This window comes from Tachyglossus aculeatus, chromosome 4 (genome assembly GCF_015852505.1).
Source record: "Tachyglossus aculeatus isolate mTacAcu1 chromosome 4, mTacAcu1.pri, whole genome shotgun sequence".
Classification (NCBI taxonomy): domain Eukaryota; kingdom Metazoa; phylum Chordata; class Mammalia; order Monotremata; family Tachyglossidae; genus Tachyglossus; species Tachyglossus aculeatus.
Window position 1 is genome coordinate 30322965 of NC_052069.1, and position 20590 is coordinate 30343554.

General features: G+C 42.3%; 1 protein-coding gene across 3 annotated transcripts in view; it reads left to right on the forward strand.

Annotated features, from left to right (window-relative positions):
• MIGA1 (mitoguardin 1) overlaps positions 1–20590 on the forward strand; it is an 86377-nt gene that overhangs the window by 59963 nt on the left and 5824 nt on the right. For all 3 annotated transcript variants that reach the window (XM_038745512.1, XM_038745513.1, XM_038745514.1), the window contains 7 exons: positions 3155–3255; positions 10705–10823; positions 11073–11145; positions 12126–12212; positions 14347–14445; positions 14790–14924; positions 17115–17168. In XM_038745512.1, the coding sequence (XP_038601440.1) occupies positions 3155–3255; positions 10705–10823; positions 11073–11145; positions 12126–12212; positions 14347–14445; positions 14790–14924; positions 17115–17168 (668 nt within the window). The remainder of the gene's footprint in view (positions 1–3154; positions 3256–10704; positions 10824–11072; positions 11146–12125; positions 12213–14346; positions 14446–14789; positions 14925–17114; positions 17169–20590) is intronic.

The window sequence follows — 20590 nt, forward strand, 5'->3', positions numbered from 1 at the left end:
ACATCCAAATCTGAACTCTCCTTATCTTCCCGCCCAAACTTGTCCTCCCCTTGCCTTTCCCATCACTGTGGTCAATGCCACCATCCTCCCTGTCTCACAAGCCATAACCTTGGTGTTGTCCTCGACTCATTTCTCTCATTCCACCCACATATTCAGTCTGTCTCCAAATCCTGTCAGTTCTACCTTCACAACATTGCTGAAATCCCCCCTTTCCTCTTCATCCAAACTGCTACTATAATAAACCAGTCACTTATCCTGTCCCATCTCAACTAGTGCATCTGTCTCCTCGCTGACCTCCTGTTACTTCTGTCTCTCTCCACTCCAGTCCATACATCCCTCTACTGTACAGATCATTTTTCAACAAAAATGTTCAGTCCATGTCTCGCTACTCCTCAAGAACCTCCGATGGCTGTGGGAACTCCTTACCATCAGCTTTAAAGCTCTCAACCAGCTCACCCTATTCTACCTCCCCCTCACCAATCTCCTATTAAGGCCCAACTAGTCCATTGAGCTCTTCTAGCCCCAATTAACTCACTGTGCCACGAGCTCATTTATAATGCCGTGGACCCCTTTCCCACATCCTCCCCTTAGCGTGGAACTCCCTCCCGCTCCATATATGCCAGACCACCACTCTCCCCACCTTCAAAGCTTAAGGTCACATCTCCTCCAAGAGGCCTTCCCTGATTAAGTCCTCTTTTCCCCAGTTCGCTCTCCTTTTGGAGTCGACTGTGCACTTGGATCTGTGACCTACAACACTTAGGTACATATCTTTAAATTTTATGGTAAAAATTACTTATTTGTTTATATTGATAGTCCTCTAGACTATAAGTTCGTTATGGGTAGGGGATGTGTTTGCTAATTCTGTTGTATTGTAACCTCCCAAGCACTTAAAGCATAGGAAGTGCTCAATAAGTACAGTTGACTGAGGGATAATAAGAATTGAACCCCCATTTTACAGATGAGGAAACTGAGGCATAGAGAAGTTAAGTGACTCGCTCAAGGCCACTCAGCAAGCAGGTGGCAAAGCTGGGATTAGAATTCAGATCCTCTGACTCCCGGGCCATGCTGCTTCTTACAGGATTAAAACTGCCATTAAAATAGGCTTGTGGTATACATGAATTGCTACCATCCAAACACAGCAGCAGTGAAAACTAGGAAGAAGAAGTAATGACTTTAATTTCACTGTTCAGATTGCATGGCGTTATTATTATTATTATTCACTCTCTATGACTAAACTCAGTTCCATCTCATAACTCTATAATCTATCCCAGAATGCCAGTCCTATCCTGGGTTCACAGTCTATCTTTCTCGTTATACGGATGAATGAGGAAACTGAGGCCCAGAGAGGTTGTGACTTGCCCAAGATCACACAGTAGGCTGAAAGAAGAGCTAGGTCTTGAGTCGGGGTCTCCTGACTCAGTCAGTAGTATCTGTTGAGCACTTATTTTGTGCCAAACACTAATCCGTGCCCTCAAGGAGCTAACAATCAAAAGGGGGGTAAACAGATTTTAAAATAGATCCAGATATTTATCTGAATAGGAAGCCCCTTCCTTCCTCTCCCCCTAGTCCCCCTCTCCATCCCCCCCATCTTACCTCCTTCCCTTCCCCACAGCACCTGTATATATGTATATATGTTTGTACATATTTTTTACTCTATTTATTTTATTTGTACATATCTATTCTATTTATTTTATTTTGTTAATATGTTTGGTTTTGTTCTCTGTCTCCCCCTTTTAGACTGTGAGCTCACTGTTGGGTAGGGACTGTCTCTATATGTTGCCAATTTGTACTTCCCAAGCGCTTAGTACAGTGCTCTGCACATAGTAAGCGCTCAATAAATACGATTGATGATGATGATGATATGTGAATAAGTGCTGAGGGGCTGGAATAGGATATCAAAATGCTCAGCGAGTAGGGACCCAAGTGCATAGGCAACATAGGGAGAGAGAACAGGATGGGGAGATGAGACGTTAGTCAGGGAAGACTTTCTGGAAAATGTGTGATTTCCGTAGGACTTTGAAGATGAAGAGAAGGGTAGACTGTCAGATATGAAGCAGGAGGGAGTTTCAGACCTAAGGAAGGATACGAGCGAGTCCTCTGTTCCTCCTACTAGGCATATGAGTACTGGATAGATGCCTTCCGAGTAAGATTTTTTTTTCAATTAGCTCAATTGGTGCAGTGATCAGGTTATCACTTTGGTCCTGATCAATGATCACTTGGATCGTGGATCGGGTGTTTCATTTTGAAATCATGCAAAAGCCACCTAAACGTAAAAGCTCAACTTGAAAACTGGACTGCTAAACAACCAAAAGTTTCATAAGCATGCATCTTGTGTGGTTATTTATTAATTTACAGAAAATTCTATCCTAACTGAACCAAGTTCTTATACTGTAAAAGACCTCTAAGGAAAGTATATTAAAAATGCAGAGTTTCAGTGAGTTGTTCTGTTCAAAAACCACCCATAGCCACAGTGAGAGTGCCAAAAGTACAAGTTTTCTGGTACCAGAGAATATTTGTGATGTTTGTAAAGTTAAATATTGGGAAAATTGGAAAATTGGATGAATGAAAGCCTTAAATAATGTATGGGTTTTTTTTAAGATGAAAAAGTTTCATCAAACTAGAAACAAACCCCAAAAAGGTTAACTGTTTTTTAATAATCATAACTAAAGTGATCATTTTTGTCTTTGAAACTATAGGGATTTTTAATGTATAACTGGTCCTTTTTTTTAGCTTGGAAGGGCATGTTTATGTTGAATTTCAATTATGTTCTCGTTGAAATTAAAGAGACTCTTAAATGCTAGTGGCCTAATAGAGCACGGAACTTGGAGTCAAGAAACCTGGGTTCTAATCCTGGCCCCACCTGGCCTGCTGGTGACCTTGGCCAAGTCACTAAACTTCTCCGTGCCTCAGTTTCTTCATCTGTAAAATGGGGATTGAGTACTTATTCTCCCTTCACCTTGGACTGTGGGAGTCCGTGTGGACGGTGTCCAGTCTGATTAACCTTTATCTATTTCCATGTTTAGCATAATGTGTGGCACATAGTAAGTGCTGCCAGTAGCAAAGCTGTTAAAGACTCTTGTACAATCAACGTAGATGAATTTTGAGATTGAAGAAAGCATATTAATCATTAAGCTCTCTTTTCCACACTCTTAAGATAAAGACACGGATATAACCGTCAAGGGGAATGCTGATGATTTTCTCCCGCGAGACACATTGAGCGTCACATCAACGGATTCCTTTGTTTCAACAGCTGAGGTAAGAAAGTTTTTGTTCTTAACAAAAAAATGATTTATTCTTTTCAACTTCAGAGTCCAGTCTGTGACTGGCAGTCCGTGTCAACTGTATTAGAATCACGCCTCCCCTGTTCTAGTTTTGTACAAAGTTATCTTTTCTCAATTAGGGACAACTCCCGCATCCTTTGAAAATGATTTGCCGTAATTCCCAGCTTATGTCTTGAATACTAAACTGCATAAGGTGTTTTGTCTTTTCCTCTTATGCAGTTTCCTACTTCACGGACCAGGAGGTATTGTGGACTAAATCTAGAGGATTGCATTCGGAATGGGACAAATTATGGATTCCTTCCCTTTTAGTCACCACTAGTGGCAAGTCCTTATTGAGTGCTTCATCTGGTGCAAGTCGCCAGACAAGTGTTTTATTCCATGATGCCACCTTCTCCTACTTGCCTACAAAATAACACCAGTTTCACTACCTGGGTGGGGTTTAGGGTGGGGGATGGAAAAGCAGCTCAGAGTTTTGGTTCAGGAGAAGAGCGAGACAAAGGCTAAAATGGGATTTGTAGAAATCTGTTGGTTTCAGTTATAGACATTATCCCTATTCCTCAGTTCATGGATATTAGTGGTGTCACCTTTACCCACCTGCTTTGACTCTGCTGAAATGTAGAGAAAAACATTTACCTTTGTTATGGAAGTCAGTTGTAATGCACTTAGTACCGTCAATCAATCAATGGTATTGAGTGCTTACTGTGTGCAGAGCACTGCATTAAGCACTTGGGAAAGTACAAGGCAATGGTAGACATGATCCCTGTTCACAAGGTGCTCCCGAACAACTCCTTTTTGGTTTTTATGAGATGCCGGTAATGTGTAATTCAGCATACCCCTTTATTTTTCTCTTTAACAATACGATCAGACCTCATTAATTGTGGGGGGTATTGTGAATTTGTGGTTGGCAATCAGCGTAATTGGAAATAATAAGGTGTGTTCTCACACCAGTGAAAAATCATGCAGGAATTAATATGTACAGAAATAACTTCTTTGTGGAACTAGAGTTGTCTTGCGGTTAAAGAACTGGTTTTGTATGGAGGAACGGATTTTTGCAAACTAGCGTTTTGAGTGATGTTGTTTGGAAAAATTGGCTTTGTGATAGACTAGTGCTGTAGTGGAATACTGATGTTATGAGCAACCCTGGAGAAAATGGTGTTTTTGCAGAGCTAAATGCGAGCAAGGCACTGTGCCGTGAATCATGGGTGGGTACGCATGGAAGGTTCTATATAAAAGCAAATTGGCGATTAAGTAAACTCCTGTTGGATGAGGTCTAACCTACTGATCCAAGTTTTTACTGTGTCTTTCTTTTCCAATTCATTGTCACATTCCTTTGGAGGATTAGGTTTAAAAAGAGTGACATCTTTTTAGAAAGCTCAAACTATTTTAGAAGAGACTTTGTTTCAAGATTACAGTCTGGCACAGAAAACCCTTCCTACTCTTTGGGAAGCATCTGATCAACCACGGCCATCTGTAGTCCATCTTCCGCCCTGAAACTCATTTTTGAAGTGAGCCAGAACTAAGGGGAGCACACATCATAAGAATGTGGCTCCAGTTCTTTTATTCTTTATCCCCCTTCCCGAAAAAGCTCCTTCTCCCTATTCCCATTTCTAGCCAAACTGAAACGGGTTGCCGTCATAGTGAAGCAGCGTGGCTCAATGGAAAGAGCACGGGCTTTGGAGTCAGAGGTCATGGGTTCAAATCCCAGCTCTGCCAATTGTCAGCTGTGTGACCTTGGGCAAGTCACTTAATCAATCAATCATATTTATTGAGCGCTTACTGTGTGCAGAGCACTGTACTAAGCGCTTGGGAAGTTCAAGTTGGCAACATATAGAGACAGTCCCTACCCAACAGTGGGCTCACAGTCTAAAAGGGGGAGACAGAGAACAAAACCAAACATACTAACAGAATAAAATAAATAAAATAGATATGTACAGGTAAAATAAATAAATAAATAAATAGAGTAATAAATATGTACAAACATATATACAGGTATACAGGTGCTGTGGGGAAGGGAAGGAGGTAAGATGGGGGGATGGAGAGGGGGACGAGGGGGAGAGGAAGGAAGGGGCTCAGTCTGGGAAGGCCTCCTGGAGGAAGTGAGCTCTCAATAGGGCCTTGAAGAGAGGAAAAGAGCGAGCTTGGCGGATGGGCAGAGGGAGGGCATTCCAGGCCCGGGGGATGACGTGGGCCGGGGGTCGATGGCGGGACAGGCGAGAACGAGGTACGGTGAGGCCTCAGGCTTCTCTAGGCCTCAGTTACCCCATCTGTAAAACGGGGATTAAGACTGTGAGCCCCCCGTGGGACAACCTGATCACCTTGTTTCCTCCCCAATGCTTAGAACAGTGCTTTGCACATAGTAAGCGCTTAACAAATGTCATCATCATCAGCTGTCACCATTTCCTTTTCACCAGCTCTCTTTTGACCCACTGCAGTCAGGCTTTCCACCCTTCACACTACTAAGACTGCACTTTCTAAAGTCAGCGATGATCTCCTTATAAACCAGGTCCCAGGAGCTCCACTATTGTAATCCTCCTCGGCCTCTCCTTGAAGTTTGGCACTGTAGACCGTGCCCTCCTCCTTATAACATTATCAGGCCCCTGTTTTCCTGGCCCAGTACTCGCCTGGTTCTCCTTGCCTCTTGGACCACTTCTTCTCAGTTTAGTTTGCTCGTTCCCTTTCTGTGTCTTCTCCTAACTTTGGGCGTCCTGCATGACTCAGTTTTGGGACCCCTACTTTTTGTGCTCTGCACTCACTTTCTGGGGTGCTCCCGGCTTCAGCTTCAGCCACCACCATCTCTACGCGGACGATGGAGCGGTATTTATTAAACGTCTCATATCTGACGAACACTACACTAAGGTAGATACAGATAATCTGATCCAGACACATGGTCCCTGTCCCGCAATCTAGGGGTTGAGAAAAGCAGGTGTCTTATCCCCATTTTAAAGATGAGGAAACTGAGGCCGAGAGAGGTGAAGTGACTTGCTTAGAGTCACACTGCAGACCTGTAGCAGAGCTGGAACTGTTTTAGAACCTGGATCACTGGATCCCTAGCCTGTGCTCTCTAGTCTTTTAGACTGTGAGCCCACTGTTGGGTAGGGACTGTCTCTATATGTTGCCAACTTGTACTTCCCAAGCGCTTAGTACAGTGCTCTGCACACAGTAAGCGCTCAATAAATACGATTGATTGATTGATTAATAATAATAATAATAATAATGGCATTTATTAAGCACTTACTATGTGCAAAGCACTATTCTAAGCACTGGGGAGGTTACAGGGTGATCAGGTTGTCCCACAGTGGCGGGGCGGGGCCTCACAGTCTTCATCCCCATTTTACAGATGAGGTAACTGAAGCCCAGAGAAGTTAAGTGACTTGCCCAAAGTCACACAGCTGACAATTGACGGAGCCGGGATTTGAACCCATGACCTCTGACTCCAGAGCCCGTGCTCTTTCCACTGAGCCACGCTGCTTCTGAGCCACGCGCCTTGGCTTCTCATCTGACCTCCAAGCCTCCATCCCCACTTGAATGTTCTACTGGTACCTCAAACTCAACATGTCCAAAATAGAACTCCTCCTCCTCTCTCTTCCACCCATTTTTATTCCTCCGAATTTTCCCATCTCTTTGATAATACCATTACAGTCCCCGTTCCAAAAGCCCACAACCATGGGTCATCCTCAGCTCCTTGCTCTCTTTCAACTCTCACCTTCAGTCTCAATCAATCAATCAATCAATCATATTTATTGCGCGCTCACTGTGTGCAGAGCACTGTATTTCATGCTTATCTCCTGTTGAATCCTACCAGATTTCCCTAAAGTCATTTCTTTGATCCACTCCTTTCTCTCCACCCAAACAGCCATCACCCTGGTCCAGAGCTGGTCGTGGCTCAGTGGAAAGAGCCCGGGCTTTGGAGTCAGAGGTCACGGGTTCGAATCCCAGCTCCGCTGCTTGTCAGCTGTGTGACTTTGGGCAAGTCACTTCACTTCTCTGGGCCTCAGTTACCTCATCACTAAAATGGGGATTAAGTCTGTGAGCCCCACTTGGGACAACTTGATTACCTTGTATCTACCTCAGCGCTTAGAACAGTGCTTTGCACACAGTAAGCACTTAATAAATGCTATTATTATTATTATAGACTGTTTTATCACCTTCTTCATTGGTGTCCCTCTCTCCACTCTCCCCTCAAATCTGTACTAGACACCACTGCATGGCTCATTTTCTCTCTTCCTCCCTTCAAGGCCCTACTGAGAGCTCACCTCCTCCAGGAGGCCTTCCCAGACTGAGCCCCCTCCTCCCCCTCTCTACCCCCGCCGCCTTACCTCCTTCCCCTCCCCACAGCACCTGTATATATGTATATATGTCTGTATGTATTTATTACTCTATTTATTTATTTTATTTGTACATACTTAATCTATTTATTTTACTTTGTTAATATGTTTTGTTTTGTTGTCTGTCTCCCCCTTCTAGACTGTGAGCCCACTGTTGGGTAGGGACCGTCTCTATATGTTGCCAACTTGTACTTCCCAAGCGCTTAGTCCAGTGCTCTGCACACAGTAAGCGCTCAATAAATACGATTGAATGAATGAATGAATTTTCCTGAGGCATTAGTTGGCACTCATCTCTCCACTCCTCAGAAACCTCCATTGGATTCCCATTTTTCTCCTCATCAAGGGCGAACTCAAGTCAGCTTCACGGCGCCGGACCAACTCTCATTCCAATATCCGCTGTCCTCACTTAATACTCCCCAGCTCTCTCTCTCCCTTCCTTCTAAGCAGCCTTCAAACTGTACCTCGCTTTATGACTCCCCTGCCCCCGTCTTTCATTCATTCATTCAATCAATCGTATTTATTGAGCGCTTACTGTGTGCAGAGCACCGTACTAAGCTCTTGGGAAGTACAAGTTGGCAACAAATAGAGATGGTCCCTACCCAACAGAGGGCTCACATTGCCTCACGCACGCTGTTCTACTTTGTAATTTCCACTCTCCCCAAATTCAGCAGAAACAGCCTCAAAGCCTCTCGAAATCCCCAGTACTCCAACAGACCATCTCCAACTAATTCCCAACACCCAAACAGTATCAGCCCACCAGCCTTAAGTGTTTATTTTACCCAAACTCAGAATTTGTGTATTTCTTTATTTGTACATTGAACTTATTATGCTTGCTCTTTCTGTAAATATTTTTATTTGTCTCCCCCATTAGGATGTATGCTGTTTGTGGGCAGGGAGCATGTCATTCTTTTCTGTTTTCCAAGGGCTTGGTTCAGGGGTTTGCATCCAGTGGATGCTGAACTACCACTCTTCAGCACTTAGTACAGTGCCAAGCACATAGTAAGCACTTAACAAATACCATAAGTATTATTACCAAAATCCTAATCAAAGCTAAATAAAGTGGATTCATTTTTTTAAATGAACTAAACATTGAAAAATATTTTCAGTAACATGTTTTTGTTTTGTTTTACTAAGAAAAGTTGTAGCTAAAACAGATGAATTTCAAATTTTCTCTGTCCCCCAAACACTGTTTCACAGCCTCGGGCTCCTTTTCAGGGTCCTGTTTAACCAAATCGTTTCAACCAAACCACATCAATTAAGAAAGACAGATCAGTAAATCATCATCATCATCAATCGTATTTATTGAGCGCTTACTGTGTGCAGAGCACTGTACTAAGCGCTTGGGAAGTACAAGTTGGCAACATGTAGAGACAGTCCCTACCCGATAGTGGGCTCACAGTCTAAGATCCTAAACCAGGGTTTGATCACAGGGCATTTGCAGGAGTTTTCTGGAGTATTTTAAAGTAGCCTGACTTCTGGGTTTCGGTGTTTCATAATTTCTAGATCCAAACTCTTCCTACTGTTTGGGAAGCATCTGATCAACCATGGCCATCTGTAGTCTGTCTTCCACCGTGAAATTCATTTTTAAAGTGAGCCAGAACTAAGGGGAGCACACATCATAAGACTGCGGCTCCAGTACTTTTATTCTTTGTCCCCCTTCCCAAAAAAGCTCTTTCTCCCTATTCCCATTTCTAGCCAAACTGAAATTGGTTGCCGTCATAGTGAAGCAGCGTGGCTCAATGGAAAGAGCACGGGCTTGGGAGTCAGAGGTCATGGGTTCACATCCCAGCTCTGCCAGTTGTCAGCTGTGTGACCTTGGTAAAGTCACTTCACTTCTCTGGGCCTCAGTTACCCCATCTGCAAAATGGGGATTAAGACTGTGAGCCCCTCATGGGACAACCTGATCACCTTGTTTCCTCCCCAGCGCTTAGAACAGGGCTTTGCACATAGTAAGCACTTAACAAATGCCATCATCATCATTTTCCCCTGTTCGTAGGCCTTTCTAAGTCTAGTTGGTGGGGATGGTAACTAATGTCTATAAACAAGTAGCCTTTTCACCGTGTTCACATTGCCTGACCTGGGGAAAGGGCAGGAGAAGCTTTTAATTCCTTAAGGAAAACGTCATTCAGCTATAAAATTTGTAAATTTTAAAAGGAATATTCTGATGCAACTTTGCATACCGTGATATTTTTATTGAAGAACAATTCCTGCCTGCTGAAAAAGCAGTACCTTGGACCATTGCCATCATCTGATTCATTTTATTTTTGACCCGCATTGAATGTACCTATTCAAGAAAACAAATACAATGTGTAGCATTTTGATATTTAAGCTTTTTGTCCATTAGAATCAAAACAGGTTGTTTGGTGAGCTGTTAGATAATGAGACTGACTGAACGCTTAGGAACAATTTTGGCAACTTTAGAAACAGGGCAAGGGAAAAGTTTGGAACTAGAGGGGCCTCTTAAATGGGCTCTGTATTCCTGGGCCATATGGAACTGCAAGATAAAGTGGAACTACTCTTTCTTTCATGTTTAGTTTTAGTCCTGGCTGCTCTACTCCTGTTTTCAAGTAGTTTTAAAATAAGTTGCCTTAAGATAAGACCCAAAGTGTGTTCCTGTAGTTATATTTGCAAGGGAATTAAACAGAGGTAACCAAAACTACCTTTCGAAGGCCACATTCAAATTAAGTAGAGATGTCTTAGTAGGGAGTGTGGTTTAATTAACATAGATGTCTGGTTAGAAAAGGAGCAATTTAAAGCTCTCATAATGTTTATTACCCTCTCTAGGGCCTCATTCCCAATTCAGTATTCTTTGTGGAAAACTGACATTTTCTTTCCGTGTACTCTGTGGATTTAAGAACTCAGATTTAAGGTATGCCAACCAAAAGTCTGCGTAAAATTTAACTCCTCCGAAGCCATCTTGGAAACGTGGTGTGAAAGTCATAGGTTGTTTCAGTTATTCTAAAACCAGGAGCAATCCTGAATGTTCAAAGTATGTAGATGGCTGCAACAGATATTTTGACACCTCCTCCAAACATTTGCAAATTCTGCCTCTTTTCATCAGTAACTAGGTTTTGAACTCATGGAGTACGTCTGCTTAGCTTACAGAACACAGAGTGGTGCGGCATACATTCAGTCTAGATTCTCTTTGCCACTGTCCATTCTATGAAGAAGCCATGCATCTAGTTGAAGAGGGAAAGATCTACTCGAGAGTACTTAGGTAATATTTTCATTTTCATGGGTTGTTTACTACAAATATTAATGTACTGCTTATGTAAGTCCTCAGAAACAGATGTATAAAAAGCACGAGAAGACTGATGTTTTGCCAAACCTAATTTTCTGACCTCTGCCAGTAAGGAGGAGACATGGGTTTCTCATTAAGGAACTAACCGGGATGTTGTTTCATTGTAAATGTGTAGTGAACACATTTGTTAAAAGAGTTTAAATTGTCCTCTCTTCATTTCCAAAGGACTGAGATGTTGGAATGCCTGGGAGACAGTGATTTCCTTGCTAAACTTCATTGTATTCGACTGGCTTTTCAGGTAAATTGCTTTACCAGCTTTGTCTTAGCTTTGAGTCTAATACTCAGACTCTTGGCTTGCTTTAACATTACATCCACATTACATACAGTTTCCTGAACCTGATACCTTTAAAGAAAAATCCCCATAAAAATATTCTTAATGATGCCTCGGGTGAGGATTCTTACTTTGAGGATTTGCTTGGTTCAAGTGCTTACTTCATTCAGTCATCTTTATTGAAGGAGCGTGGCTAATGGAATGGGAGTCATACGACATGGGTTCAAATCCCGCCTCTGCCAATTGCCGGCTGTGTGACCTTGGGCAAGTCACTTAACTTCGCTATGCCTCATGAATGAAGACTGTGAGCCCCACGTGGGACAACCTGATGACCTTGTATCTACCCCAGTGCTTAGAACAGTGCTTGGCACATAGTAAGTGCTGAACAAATGCCAATATTATTATTATTTATTATTATTGAGCGCTTACGTGTGCAGAGCACTGTACTAAGCCCTTGGGAGAGTACTGTATAACAATAAACAGATATATTCCCTGCCCACAACGAGCCTACAGTGAGCTCACAACGAGTGTGAAGGGTAAAGCGCCTAATAAATACTGTCGATTAATTTCTTGTTTCTTTTTTTTAAAATTAATTGGTGCAGTCTTTTCTGAAATTTACCCCCAAGTTACAAAACATTTTTGAATTGTCCAGTTTACTTCAGATGGTTTAATGGCTGCTATTCTTTGTTTTCCTATGTTTTGAGCTTCTAAAAGTTTAAGACTTTTTGCAGTATACTTGAGATTTATGAATGCTATTTTTTTTTCCAGTTTTCCTGCTTAACCACCAAATAAATTAGTTTAAGATGTTCTGGTAGTAGCACCAGCCACTTCTGCAGGGAGATCTGTAGTTAGAATTAAACTCAGGGATCTTGGCTGTGTCTCAGAAGAGTTTATGTTATTTTTTAGGGAGCAAATTATTTGGATTTCATTTTGGTATTCTGTTACAGGTAATTCTTTCAGAAACAGAGAACAGGATATTTCTTGCTGAAAGTGGAAGGAAAATTTTGTCAGCTATAATTGTGAAGGCACGAAAGGTAAGGCTCTCTTTTTCTCAGCGAGGCACTTTGTTCGAATACAGATTCAACAACCGTAAAATTTTGATTTGAATGAGGTAGAAGTTGCCTGGTGGGTTACAGTAACTCACAGATTCCTAACAGAATTACTTAAGGGCAAGCTTCTTGTACAGGGACTATTTATTCCCCATCTGCAAATTAGACTGCCCTAGGTCTAATTTATCAGGTGTTTATCAGGTTATTGTTTGGTCATGTCCAAGCTGGGGCATTGACCTTTTCCAGTTGCTAAGACAAGACTGGGTACTAAAGACAATAATAATAATAATAATAATAATAATAATGATGGTATTTGTTAAGCACTTACTATGTACAAAGCACTGTTCTAAGCGCTGGGGAGGCTACAAGGTGATCAGGTTGTCCCATGGGGGGCTCACAAATTTTAATCCCCATTTTACAGATGAGGTAACTGAGGCCCAGAGAAGGTAAGTGACTTGCCCAGAGTCACACAGTTGACAGAGGTGGGATTTGAACCCATGACCTCTGACTCCAAAGCCCATGCTCTTTCCACTGAGCCACGCTACATACACTTTGCACTTACATCTGTGACCTTTGGGCATTTGGGATTAGCCCCACAGCATAGCACATCTATGAATTATACATTATAATTTCTAATTATGCATTATAAAATCTATGTGTATATTAGTGGAAATAGCACGGGCTTGGGAGTCAGAAAACATGAGTTCTAATCCCTGCTCCACCACCTGTCTGCCCTGTGACCGTGGGCAAGCCACTTAACTTCTCTGTACCTCAGTTACCTCATCTCTAAAATGGGGATTAAGACTGTGAGGCCCACTTGGGACAGCCCGATTACCTTGTTTCTACCCCAGCGCTTAGAACAGTGCTTGGCATGTAGTAAGCACTTAACAAATACCATCAGAATTTACAGATGAGGTAAGTGAGGCACAGAGAAGTTAAGTGACCTGCCCAAAGTCACACAGCTGATAAATCATGGAGCCGGGATTAGAACCCTCGACATCTGACTCCCAAGCCCGTGCTCTTTCCACTAAGCCACGCTGCTTTTATTGTACTCTCCCAAGTGCTTTAATTCAGTGCTCTGAACACATCGCTCAGTAAATACCAATGATTTGGAAATACTGCCCAAATCAGAACCACTTTGACACCTCCTCCATTGTCCCTCCAGATTCTGGGCAACTCACAGGGGCATTGCTGTGAGTTTATTGCATATTTATTACTCTGTTCATTTATTTATTTATTTATTTTACTTGTACATTTCTATCCTACTTATTTTATTTTGTTGGTATGTTTGGTTCTGTTCTCTGTCTCCCCCTTTTAGACTGTGAGCCCACTGTTGGGTAGGGACTGTCTCTATGTGATGCCAATTTGTACTTCCCAAGAGCTTAGTACAGTGCTCTGCACATAGTAAGCGCTCAATAAATACGATTGATTGATTGATTGATTGATTGATTGCTGTGTGGCACAAGAGCCACAAGAACCTGGCAGAAGCACCATGTTGTGGGCAGGGAATGTGTCTCTTTATTGTTACATCGTCCTCTCTCAAGCGCATAGTACAGTGCTCTGTACCCAGTCAGTGCTCAATAAATATAATTGAATGAATGAATGAAGGTGTGCTAGATGGTTGAAACACTAGAAATGCTCCCTTTCGCCCGTAGCAAATTACTGCTTCTGACCATTTTGCAATTCCAGAAGAGTTGTGTGCTCTGCAAGAGTCAATGCCCTGCTAAAACCCAAACCTAAAACCCAAAGGGCAGCGTGGAATTCTGGACTACGATTCTCCCTTCCTCCCCAGCCCCAGCAATATTGTCATATTAATTGTTTTCCCATTTTTCATCTTCAGAGGTCTGAGTGATCTGACTAGAAGAGGTGAGTTGCTTCCTTGACATTTCTGCCGTTCTTCTTCAGGATCCTCCAGAACAGTAGATGAAATAAACAGCATGCAACCTGGCAAGCTGAACCGATCAAAACATTGTGATCCGATTTAATAGGTCCCTGCAGAGCGGTTTATTCATTTGACGGAATCTGGCTTTGTATTTGTTCAAGTGGCCTGGCCAGGAATTAAAAGCCTGTCCCCATTTTCTTAAGTTTACTTCTGCTTTGCTAATTTTTCACCCCACAGAATCCAAAGAAATTTGAAGATGTCTTCGATGAAATGATCTATTTTCTAGAGGAAACAGACCATTGGGATTGTACTGAAATGGAACTTGCGGCTAGAGGAGTGAGTTCAAAGTTTTATAGGAGTTCCCATTCTTTCTCCTCTCGCTCTCAAAAAGCTGGGGATGTTGGAATTCATTTTTCTTTGCCGCTGCGTGCAGAGTGTCTCAGGCATTGATAGTTTGGTGTGAGAACTAGTGCATTGCTTCAATATTTTCTCCTTAGTGGATGAATTGTTGTACACCATGTTGGCCTATATTTTCACCAGTGGTTTCATTTAATTTCCTCACTCACCTAAAGACCCCCACCCTTATAATGAGTGGAGTCTTAGCTCATAATTTATAGTTCCCTAAAGATAAGTATTTTGTCAGCTCATTTAGACAGGTACATGGATCTCTCCTACTACAGGTGAAAAATCTGAATTTTTATGACATTGTCCTGGACTTTATTTTAATGGATTCCTTTGAAGATTTAGAAAATCCACCCACATCTATACAGAATGTGGTAAACAACCGTTGGCTAAACTCTTCCTTTAAAGAGACGGTAAGTGGTCATTCCCTTTTATTTTTATGTACTTGTAGATCAATCAGTGGTATTTACTGAGCGCTTTCTGTGTGCAAAGCACTGCACTGAGCACTTGGGAATGTGTCAGAAAGTGAGGTCTCCTTTTCAACTCCTCTTTAAAGAAAATTTTATTTCAAAAGAACATGGTTTGGTGGGTGAATATGTTTGTTTTTTTTATAATACTTGTTAAGCACTTACTATGTGCCAGGCACTGTACTAAGTTCTGGGGTAGGTACAAGGTAATAGGTTGTACACAGTCCCTGTCCCACAAGAGGCTCACAGTCTTAGTCCCCATTTTACAAATGAGGTAACTGAGGCACAGTGAAGTGAATCAATCAATCGTATTTATTGAGCGCTTACTGTGTGCAGAGCACTGTACTAAGCACTTGGGAAGTACAAGTTGGCAACATATAGAGACAGTCCCTACCCAACAGTGGGCTCACAGTCTAGAAGGGGGAGACAGAGAACAAAACCGAACATATTAACAAAATAAAATAAATAGAATAGATATGTACAAGTAAAATAAATAAATATAGAGTAATAAATATGTACAAACATATATACATGTGCTGTGGGGAAGGGAAGGAGGTAAGACGGGGGAATGGAGAGGTGGACAAGGGGGAGAGGAAGGAGGGGGCTCAGTCTGGGAAGGCCTCCGGGAGGAGGTGAGCTCTCAGTAGGGCCTTGAAGTGAAGTGACTTGACCAAGATCAGACAGCAGACAAGTGGTGGAGTCAGGATTAGAACCCAGCTCCCAGGCCCAGGCTCTATCCACTATGCCATGCATCTCCTCTATAAAACTTAAGGACTAGCTGGAAGCAGAATTAATATTTTTATCTAGGGGCTAGGTCCCTAAGATGTAAGCAACCAAAATGGGAGATTCCCCATATTATTCTGTCAGGAGCCTCAATCCTGACCTGGGGAGATTGTGTACTGTCTGTGTGTAGCAGAAATTCGGTCTCCAGTCCAATATCCGATGCCAACAAATTGTCCTTTTATGGAGTGCTACATTTCCAAAAAGAAGATGCCTGCTCAAGGCCTGAGATACTAGTCGGTGTGATGGGAACATGTGAAAAGCGCTCACGTGTGCAAAACAAGACGATTGAAATCAAATTCTGTACTCTGTATTTTTTAATCGAGGTTCCAGTGTCACAACTTCTTATTTTCATGCCCAAGCGTAGATGTTTTTAGGCCCAAAGGAGTGCTGTTTTACAAGTTTTACAAATGGGCACTTCAAAAATATAGTTTTGGAATATTGCATTTTAACTTTTTAAAATCAACACACCAAAAAGCATTGTGGCCTAGTGGGTAGAGCATGGGCGGTTCTGATTCTGGCTCCGCCACTTGTCTGTGAAGTGGCCTTGGGCAAGTCACTTCACTTTTCTGTTCCTCAGTCACCTCATCTGTAAAACGGGGATTAAGACTGGGAGCCCTATGTGGGACAGACTGTGTCCAGTCCAAACATCTTGTATCTACCCCAGCGCTTAATACAGCGCCTGGCACGTAGTAAGTGCTTAAAAAATTCTATTATTATCATTATTATTATTATTATTACTATGAGGTACTAGTCATTTTTGTAGCCAAAATGGCAAAGGGACCCTGGTGAAAGTTATGTGATATTGAAGCTTGCCCCGCCGACAGTCTGTTTTTCTTTTTCTGCTGTATTTTTTTCATCCTTATTTGGATGAAACTACTCAGCTCTGCCCAAAGTTATTTCAAGTATGCTGGTTGTCGGGTAAAAGTCCCACCATTACATTGTATTCACTTTGTAATAACAATAATAAAAAAAAAAATTCTGGTTTTGGAATGCTAAAATTTATTCCTGGCATGAAGAGCTGAATTTGAGAGCTGTTAACAGTTGAATCTCGGAAACAAGTTGAGGGTCAGTATCAATTCATTCTGCCTCGGTGACTTGACCTTCTAAAATGTAATAAAATGCCATTTTCAATATTATTTAGAAAGAACTTGTAGGAGCATAAGCTATTTCTTATTAGCAACTAATACCTTTTGATTACCTAGCCTTAATACTAAAAGAAGGAAAGCAATGATCCTCATATAAGCTTCTTAGGGTATTTTCTAAGTGGAAAAGTCGGTGTTTAAAAGTGATTTTAAGATAACTTGATTTAAATCTTACTTCCCTCCCTCTCCCCCAACTCCCGTGTGTCTTTAGGCAGTAGCATCAAGCTGCTGGTCAGTGCTGAAACAGAAAAGACAGCAGATGAAGGTAAACTTCATGAAACTCTGAAATGTTTTGGACGTCGTTATGTCGTATGAGTCACCAACTGGAAGCAAAAACCTCAGGGCTCAGTCAGTGCAGTAAGAGTTCGAAGGGCTGTGCCATTTACCAGAGGAAAGAAAATCTTTTCAGTTCTTATTATTGGTGTCATTAAACATTTTGGGATGGCATAGCATTTTGGTATGAAGTAGCATGGCAGAGTGAGAAGCAACATGGCTTAGTGGATAGAACACTGGCCTGGGCATCAGAAGGTCATGGGTTCTAATCCCGGCTCCACCAGTTGTCTGCTGTGTGACCTTGGGCAAGGAACTTCACTTCTCTGGGCCTCGGTTACCTCATCTGTAAAATTGGGATTGAGACCGTGAGCCCCATGGAGGGACACAGACTGTGTCCATTTTGATTTGCCTGTATGTGCCCCAGTGCTTAGTACAGTGCTTGGCATGTAGTAAGCACTTAATAAATACCATCATTATTATATTCTAGAAATGTTCTTTTTGAAAAATCCCGCTTCTGACTTTTTGACTAGTCTCTGTTGTACTATCCCAAGTGTTTAGGTGAGCCTTTCATAAGACTTACTGAGATCATATTCGTATTTGATGCATCCACTTTTTAGAAGTTAGAATGATGTCTCATCCGTCTAGACTGTGAGCCCGCTGTTGGGTAGGGACCGTCTCTCTATGTTGCCAACTTGTACTTCCCAAGCGCTTAGTACAGTGCTCTGCACACAGTAAGCGCTCAATAAATACGATTGAATGAATTAATTAATTAATAAATATAATTAATTGACTGTGTAGCATGCTGACTTTTAATTGTCCCCAGTCAATAGTATTTGAGTGCCTAATGTACACAAAGCACTGTATTGAGCACTTAGGTGAGTACAATAGAATTAGTAGATATGATCACTGCCACCAAGAATCTTAGAGGAGTCCAGAAGTGGAGACAGGCATTTAAATAAATTATAGATCAGGGAAGAGAAAAAAGGAGGATTATGTACATGGGTCAGGAACTATGTCCCACCTACTTATTTTGTATCTGCTCCGGCACTTATTACAGTGCTCAGGACATAAGCACTTAAGTATCACTACTGTTATTAGAGAAGCACTGTTATCATTACTGTTATCATTACTGTTATCAGAGAAGCAGCATGGCTCAGTGGAAAGAGCCCGGGCTTTGGAGTCAGAGGTCATGGGTTCAAATCCCGGTTCTGCCAATTGCCAGCTGTGTGACTTTGGGCAAATCACTTGACTTCTCTGGGCCTCAGTTACCTCATCTGTAAAATGGGGATTAAGACTGTGAGCCCCCCATGGGCCAACCTGATCACCTTGTAACTTCCCCAGCGCTTAGAACAGTGCTTTGCACACAGTAAGCGCTTAATAAATGCTATTATTATTATCATTATTATTGTTACTATTTCATGAGTTACTGCTTAATGGGAGAAGCAGTATGGCCTAGTGGATAGAGCATGGGCCTGGGAGTTAAAAGACTCTGTGTTCTAATCCCAGCGCCACTGCTTGTCTGCTTTGTGACCTTGGGCAAGTCGCTTCACTTCTCTGTGGCTCAGTTACCTCATCTGTAAAGTGGGGAACTAAGACTGTGAGCCCCACGTGGGACATGGACTGTGTCCGACCTGAATAGCTCGTCTCTACCCCAGCGCTTACTGCAGCACCTGGCACGTAGTAAGCACAGAACATACCACAGTAAAAGGAGTAACAGGGTATACAAAATAAATTCTACCTGAAGCTGAAAGTACTTAAGTGATGAGGTTCACAGAAGGGATTATTCTATTATTTTATTTTGTTAATATGTTTTGTTTTGTTGCCTGTCTCCCCCTTCTAAACTGTGAGCCTGTTGTTGGGTAGGGACCGTCTCTGTGTGTTGCCAACTTGTACTTCCCAAGCGCTTAGTACAGTGCTCTGCACACAGTAAGCGCTCAATAAATACGATTGAATGAATGAATGAATGAATGATTAAGCGGCATTTGAAGGGAATAAAAGATGGGGAGATTAGAAATTAACCAGGGGAGGCCTCTGGAGAAGATGTGATTTTAGAAGGACTTTGAAGCTGGGGACTGCTGAGGACTGTCCAGTATGACAAGGGAGGATGTTTCTGACAAGGAGGAAGGTCTGGGCAAAAGGTCTGCAGTGGGAGAAATGAGAATGAATAAATAAAAAATAAATAGTTTATTGATTTATTAACTAATAAATAGGTTTGCTTGAGAGGAGTGAAAAGTGTGGGCTGGGTTTAGAGGGAGAAAAGAGTGGATAAGGAGAAGAGGAAGAATTGCTTCAGTGGAGAGAAGCAGTGTGGCTTAGTGGAAAGAGCATGGGCTTTGGAGTCAGAGGTCATGGGTTCAAATCCTGGCTCCACCAATTCTCAGCTGTGTGACTTTGGGCAAGTCACTTCACTTCTCTGGACCTCAGTTACCTCATCTCTTAAATGGGGATTAAGACTGTGAGCCCCCCATGGGACAACCTGATCACCTCGTAACCTCCCCAGCACTTAGAACAGTGCTTTGCACATAGTAAGCACATAATAAATGTCATCATTATTATTTATTATTATTTCAGTGCCGTAAAATGATGGTCAAAAATTTCTGTGTGCTGAGGGGAGGAATAAAAAAACAATTTGAGTGGGAAGACACATAGAGACATTTACTGTAAAGTGGGGTATGAACTGAAGAGTGGAGAATATGCATTTAACAAATGCCATCACTATTATATTAATAGTATAATATGGAAGCAGCGTGGCTCAGTGGAAAGAGCCCGGGCTTTGGAGTCAGAGGTCATGGGTTCGAACCCCGGCTCCACCACGTGTCTGCTGTGTGACCTTGGGCAAGTCACTTAACTTCTCGGAGCTTCAGTTACCTCATCTGTAAAATGGGGATGAAGCCTGTGAGCCCCATATGGGACAACCTGATCACCTTGTATCCCCCCCCAGCGCTTAGAACAGTGCTTTGCACATAGTAAGTGCTTAACAAGTGCCATTATTATTATTATTATTATTAATAATGGTCTCGGCAGTAAAGTGAAGTAAGAACTGAAGAATGGAGAGAACGGAGCAGGAAAATTAGCAAGGAAGCTGAGGCAAGCTGGGAAACAGCAAGTGCCAGGAGCAACATGGTGACCATTCGGATGAAGAGAAAGGGGAAATATTGTCAAAGAAAAACCAGTTGGATTTAGCAACAGACAAAATATGGGGATTGAAAGAGTAGAAGTTGAGCATAATGTACGGGCTGTGGGCTTTAGACATGGGGAGAATGGTGGTGGTGTCAACTGTGTTGGGAAGGATAGGTGGAGGAGAGAAATTGGCAGGGAAGAGAGGATTATTTTGGGACGTTCTCTACCCTAAAATCCTGGCCAAAAGATCCCCCAGTGTCACTTTAGGAGCACCCTGTGACCCCGGTTAGCCTC